Here is a 6,555-nt window from a genome sequence, read left to right on the forward strand (position 1 = left end):
AATCCTCCGTTCTATCCTCCCTATGAGCAAGGATTTCAGCCTCAAGGTGGTACAAACATGCCTCTGGATCCACAAGCTTTTTATCAGACTACCGCAGAGCCTGTTGTGCCAGAGCACACTGTTCAAACCAAGCCAGAAATGGGAGAGTCGTCTGCCCCAGTTGATATGAAGTTACTTAAGCGGTTGGATCGTTTCGATGAGTTCATCAGGAAAAGCCAAGGTTTAAGCAAACAAGGGGTGTTAGACTACAATGATCTGTACCTATTTCCAAATGTACAGCTGCCCGCGGGGTTCAAGACCCCGAAATTCAATAAATATGATGGTACAGGCAACCCTAAGACACACTTGCGTTTGTTTGCCAACAAGTTGGGCAGACCGGTGGATGACGAAAACTTGCCATTAAGGTTATTTCCAGAGAGTCTAGAAGGAGACGCCCTCAATTGGTATTCAAACTTAAAGCCAGAGGAGATGAAGACTTGGCTTGATCTGTCCAACGCCTTCATCAGACAATACGAATATAACTGCGAGCTAGCACCGACCAGAACTACTTTGGAAGGCACCAAGAGGCGACCATCTGAGGATCATAAGACATACGCCAAAAGATAGAGGAAGATAGCTGCCAAGGTTGAGCCTCCGATGACCGAAGATGAAATTATTCGCACTTTCATAAAGGCGCATGATCCTCCATACTTCGAAGAAATCTTATGTATGACCGAGTGTTCATTTGCTGCGATTGTGAATAAACTCGAAGAGTATGATGATTTTGTGAGAGTCGGGAAAATTGTTAACGTCTCTGCCCTAAAATCACAAGTAGAAACTTTGCAAGGGTAAGGGAGCAGTGGAAAGAAGCCGCAGTTTAAAAAGAAAGAGGAGGATGCAACTTTTATCTGGAACCAGAACCCTTCACCCAAACCCCGATACCAACACAATCCAACCTACCAACCACATTACCCTTATTATTCAAACCCGCACCATGTATATACTACCAATATCCATCACCCTCGATCTCGCCCAAGCTATCCTAACCCACCTTTAGCCCCTTTTCAAATTTCTCAACCAAATCCACCCCAAAACCGACCTCGCCCTCCATATAACCCAAGATTTTCTCCCCCAAATAGACCTGTTTATAGCCATCCTCAACCTCCTGAACCTTACAACCAAGCCCGTAGCCGTACATTTATCGATTTAGGCAGGCCTCTAGACCAATTGTATGACCAGTTGAAGGCCGCCGAAAAAATTGGTATGGCACCCCCTCCGACCTATCCATATGGCATATTCGCTAGGTATAACCCACAAGCCGTCTATGCTTATCATTCAGGGGCACCCGGACATTCAACTGTTGATTGCAAGGCTCTTAAGCATAGAATTCAAGATATGATTGAAGCCGGAGAGATTGTAATCAGGAAAAGGGAGGCACAAGGGCCGAATATAAATAGGAACCCCTTGCCGGAACATACTAATATCATTGGGGTCATTCTGGACGACGCAGAGTATGAGGAGCAAGTCCAAAAATTGGCAAGAGAAGTTGAGGTGTTTGGGGTCACAGACCAACCATTTGTAATAGATGTGTCATTTGAGGAGGATAAAAGGTCTTTTATTTTGGATCTTACTCTAGCTGAGAGCGAGACTTTGGAGCCAGTGGTCATCGAATTCCCAGAGCAGGAGCCTGTTCTAAGTTTGCAGCGAGTGCCATGGAACTACGATAAACCTATCATACAAATTGGAGAAAAGTCAGTTGCCAAAGAAGAGGTGTCAGTGGTCACTAGATCAGGGAGGATTGCAAGTCCGTTTGGAGCTACCGTTCCGATTCAAACAAATAAACCTGAGCTGCCCGCTAAACCAACAATTACTGAGAAGGAAGTCTTGAATTTTCTTAAAAGGCTCCAAAGAAGCGAATATAATGTAGTCGAGAAGCTAAGCAAGTCGCCCGCCCAAATATCCATGTTGGATCTGCTCTTTTCTTCGGATATGCATAGGGATGCGTTGCTCGAAGTGTTGACTAAAGCTCAAATCCCTAAGGACATTTCAGTTGCTAATTTCTCACATATAGTTGGGAGTGTGTTATTTACAAAACAAATCACTTTCTCTGATGATGAATTACCGGCAGAAGGCATTGGACATAACAAGGCTCTGTACATAGCTGTGAGGTGCAACGGAAAAATGTTGCCAAAGATGTTGATTGACAATGAATCTGCGCTTAATATCTGTCCTTGGAGTACCTTGAAAAAGCTAGGGTTGCAAGATATTAACCTGAGGCCTTCAGGGACCATAGTTAGAGGTTTTGATGGAGCACAAAGAGAACCTATAGGAGAAGTGGATTTAGTAGTCGAGATGGGGCCCGCACAGTTTCAAATAGCCTGCCAAGTTATGCACTTTCCTAGTGTTTACAATGTTTTGCTTGGAAGGCCGTGGATTCATAAGTCCGGAGCTGTGCCTTCTTCATTGCATCAATTGTTGAAATTCATAGTAAATGACAAATTGATAACTATATTTGCCGAGGAAGATTGCCTCGTGATTGCTAATTCTGGGTCCAAAGAAGATGGTAGCCGAAACGCCACAGTGACCCCTCATAGCACAGCTGATATCGTCTCCGTAAGTTGGATAACAAAAGAGGAACGAGCTCTGTCAAAGGCCAGTGTCATGATGGCTAAGGAAATGATCCGCGGAGGATATGAGTTTGACAAAGGGCTGGGACGTGATCTACAAGGAATTCTGAAACCAGTAAAAATTGTGGAGAAAAAGGATTCATTCGGTTTGGGTTTCCGACCAACCGCTAAAAACATCAAAAAAATGAAGGAATGCAAGGGAGTAGAGAAAGAAGGCAGGCAAAAGGCCTTTGATATTCCACCATTACATTATACTTTTCCACGACCAATCGAGGTGATCACGTCAGAGATTAACCCAGTTGACGAAATCGAAACTAGTTTGACCCAATTGTTCGTTGGGGCAACATTTGAAGACAGTTTCCCAGAGGCCGAGTTTTCCAACATCCCTGAAGGATCAATTTCCAATTGGACAGCCGAGTTCCTGCCCATTCAGAAGGAGTTTCGGTAAACCTAAAGGGGTTTGTCATTCATGCGAATTCATGAAAATACTTCTGCATCTGTAAATAGCTAATGAAAGCATCTTTACCTTTGACTAAAATATTGCACATGTAAATATTGTTAAATTTTCATTTCATTTCCACTTGCTTTCTTTTTGTTTTCGCTTTCAATCAAAGGTTTTATGAAAATACACAAGTTGTTCTTGTCATGTTGTTTTGTTTGTTCGTTGGTTTATATTTCTGTTATATTGCTTGTTCATTTGTTTGTTGTATGTTTGTTTGCTTATTATCCCACATTCGTTAATTCTTTCAGATGGCCAAAAATAAAACTATTCGACCCTTTGGATATCACTATTCTGGAATTCAATAATGACAATCTCTATATCACTCACGACTTGGAGGTCTGGGAATCCGAGCTCCAAAGCGAGAGTGATAATGAGGAGGTATTCGATTCTTTTGCAAAGGACTTTGAACAATATGAGGAGAAACCGAAATCGAACCTGGAAAAACAGAAAAGGTTAATATTGGCACTAAAAATGAAGTTAAGGAGGTGCAAATTAGTATTCATTTGAATGAGAGGCAGAAAAAGGAGATGCTTGAATTTTTGACTGTGTTCCAGGATGTATTTGCATGGTCCTATGATGATATGACTGGTATTTCAACTGATGTGGTAGTGCATAAGTTGCTCACAGACCCTACTTTTTCACCCGTAAAGCAAAAACCCCGAAAATTCAAACCAGATATGAGCCTCAAAATAAAAGAGCAAATTGAAAAACAGCTCAAAACCAACATTATCATTGTTTCCCATTACCCTATTTGGCTTTCGAATCCAGTCCCTGTTCCAAAAAAGAATGGAGAGGTGCGAGTTTGTGTAGATTATAGAGACCTCAATAAGGCCAGTCCTAAAGATGATTTTCCTCTGCCAAATATTCACATTCTCCTGCACAATACCACTGGACATGAGATTGAATCTTTTTGTGATTGTTTCGCTGGATACCACCAGATTTTGATGGCAGAAGAGGATAGGGAGAAGACTGCTTTTATCACCCCTTGGGGCACATTTTGCTACCGAGTGATGCCATTTGGTTTAAAGAATTCCGGAGCTACTTATCAAAGGACCATGACCACCCTGTTTCATGATATGATTCACCGGGAGATGGAGGTCAACGTGGATGACATCATAATCAAGTCTAAAAGAGCAGAGAACCATTTGGTTGATTTGAAAAAGCTGTTCGAAAGGTTGCGAAAGTACAATTTGAAACTAAATCCTGCAAAGTGCGCCTTTGGGGCACCAACTGGTAAATTGTTGGGCTTCATTGTTAGTAAAAGAGGCATAGAGATAGATCCAGTAAAAATCAAAGCAATTCGAGATATGCCAGTGCCGAAAACTCAGAAGGACGTGAAAAGTTTTTTAGGAAAGATCAATTTTATTGGGAGATTCATTGCCCAGCTAACTGCCACATGCGAGCCGTTGTTCAAATTGTTGAGAAAGAATGTGCCATTGTATTGGAGTGAAGAATGCCAACAAACTTTTGATAAGATCAAGGATTATTTGTTACATCCGCCAGTCTTAGTGCCACCCAAGCCGGGTCGACCATTAATCATGTACCTATCTGTGCTTGAAGAAGCAGTTGGTTGTGTCCTCGGGCAGCATGATGACTCCGGAAGGAAGGAGCAAACCATTTACTATCTAAGCAAGAAGTTCACGCAGTATGAGGCCAATTATTCATTCATTGAGAAAAGCTGTTGTGCATTGGCCTGGGCAACTCAAAAGCTGAGACACTACCTGTTGAGCCATACCACTTATCTTATTTCTCGATCTGATCCTTTGAAGTATCTCTTGGAGAAGCCGATGCTAACTGGACGTCTGGCTAAATGGCAGATAATTCTCTCAGAGTTCGATATTGTTTTCACTTCACAAAAGGCTGTCAAGGGGCAAGCTATAGCTGATCATTTGGCAGAAAATCCAAGGGATGATGATTATCAACCACTTCATACTTATTTCCCTGATGAGAAAGTCTTATTTGTAGGCGCCACAGACGATATAAGTGAGCAAAGCTCTGAATGGAGGCTTTTCTTCGATGGAGCTTCGAATTCTCTCGGAACTGGAATTGGAGCTGTTTTCGTTTCACCCGAAGGGAAGCACTACCCTGCCGCTGCCAAATTGCAATTTGCTTGCACAAACAACATGGCTGAATATGAAGCCTGCATTTTTTGTCTCAAAATGGCTTTAGAAATGGAAATCAAAGAGTTGATAGCTTTCAGTGATTCAGATTTGCTCGTGCACCAAACCTTGAAGCAGTGGATAACCAAAGATTCAAAAATTTTGCCCTACCATTGTAGTCTGCTCACTCTGGCCAAGCAATTTCAAAATTTGGAGTTCAGACATCTCCCGCGAGCCCGAAACGCATTTGCTGATGCTTTGGCCACCTTAGCTTCTATGATTCAGTATCCAGATAAATTAAGGATCGAACCAATCCAGATTCAACTTCAAGACAAGCCTGCCCACTGTTGGGTTGTAGACAAGTCCTCTGACAATATTCCTTGGTATAATGATATTAAAGAGTTTCTCAAAACTGGGTCTTACCCTCTGCATGCTAGTACAAAGGACAAGAGTTTTCTGCGTAGAATGGCTTCAAAATTTTTCTTGAGTGGAGAAGTTTTGTACAAACGAACCTCAGATTTGAACCTTTTAAAGTGCATTGATGAAGACGAAGCTCAAAATATGATGAAAAAAAGTGCATAGTGGCGTTTGTGGACCTCACATGAATGGCCATTTGCTAGCAAAGAAAATCATGAGAACCGGATACTTCTGGCTTACTATGAAGCGTGATTGTATAGATTTTTTCCGGAGATGTATAAAATGTCAAATGCACGGTGACGTTATACGCGCTCCACCCACTGAATTGCATAGTATGATCGCCCCATGGCCCTGTTCAATGTGGGGTATGGACGTAATTGGTACAATTGATCCTCCCGCTTCAAATGGACATCGACTTATATTGGTGGCAATTGAGTACTTTACTAAATGGGTTGAAGCGGAGTCATTCAAACATGTAACGAAGAAGGTAGTTGTCAATTTCTTGAGAGATCACATCATCTGTCGCTTTGGAGTACCCGAAACGCTTATTACAGACAATGCCAAGAATCTGAACAATGACATGGTAGATGGACTATGCGAGCAGTTCAAGATCAGACACCGCAACTCTGCCATTTATAGGCCTCAGATGAATGGAGCTGTAGAAGCCGCAAACAAGAATTTGAAGAAGATTATCCGTAAAATGACTGAAAGACATCGCGATTGGCATGAAAAGTTGCCTTATGCATTAATGGCATATCGGACTTCTATCCGGACATCGACTGGGGCAACGCCATATTCACTCATGTATGGAATGGAAGCTGTATTACCAGCTGAAGTTGAAATTCCTTCGCTACGAATCCTCATGGAAGCTAAATTGGAGGAGGCTGATTGGATGTAGCAGCGCCATGAGCAATTGATTTTGATACATGAA

General features: G+C 42.2%; 1 protein-coding gene across 1 annotated transcript; it reads left to right on the forward strand.

Annotated features, from left to right (window-relative positions):
• The first annotated feature begins 1,242 nt into the window (after positions 1-1,242).
• LOC113755182 lies at positions 1,243-3,054 on the forward strand. Its single transcript, XM_027299240.1, has 2 exons — positions 1,243-2,592; positions 2,797-3,054. Exons 1-2 carry the CDS (start codon positions 1,243-1,245, stop codon positions 3,052-3,054), a joined length of 1,608 nt encoding a protein of 535 aa, XP_027155041.1.
• The last annotated feature ends 3,501 nt before the right edge of the window (positions 3,055-6,555 follow it).

This window comes from Coffea eugenioides, unplaced genomic scaffold (genome assembly GCF_003713205.1).
Source record: "Coffea eugenioides isolate CCC68of unplaced genomic scaffold, Ceug_1.0 ScVebR1_127;HRSCAF=546, whole genome shotgun sequence".
NCBI lineage: Eukaryota > Viridiplantae > Streptophyta > Magnoliopsida > Gentianales > Rubiaceae > Coffea > Coffea eugenioides.

Bases quoted from the DNA above. Each gene is read 5' to 3' on its own strand.
- LOC113755182 (XM_027299240.1), top strand. From the start codon at position 1,243: ATGGCACCCCCTCCGACCTATCCATATGGCATATTCGCTAGGTATAAC. The intron at 2,593-2,796 runs GTAAGTTGGATA...AAAAAAATGAAG, and splicing joins GCACAGCTGATATCGTCTCC to GAATGCAAGGGAGTAGAGAA.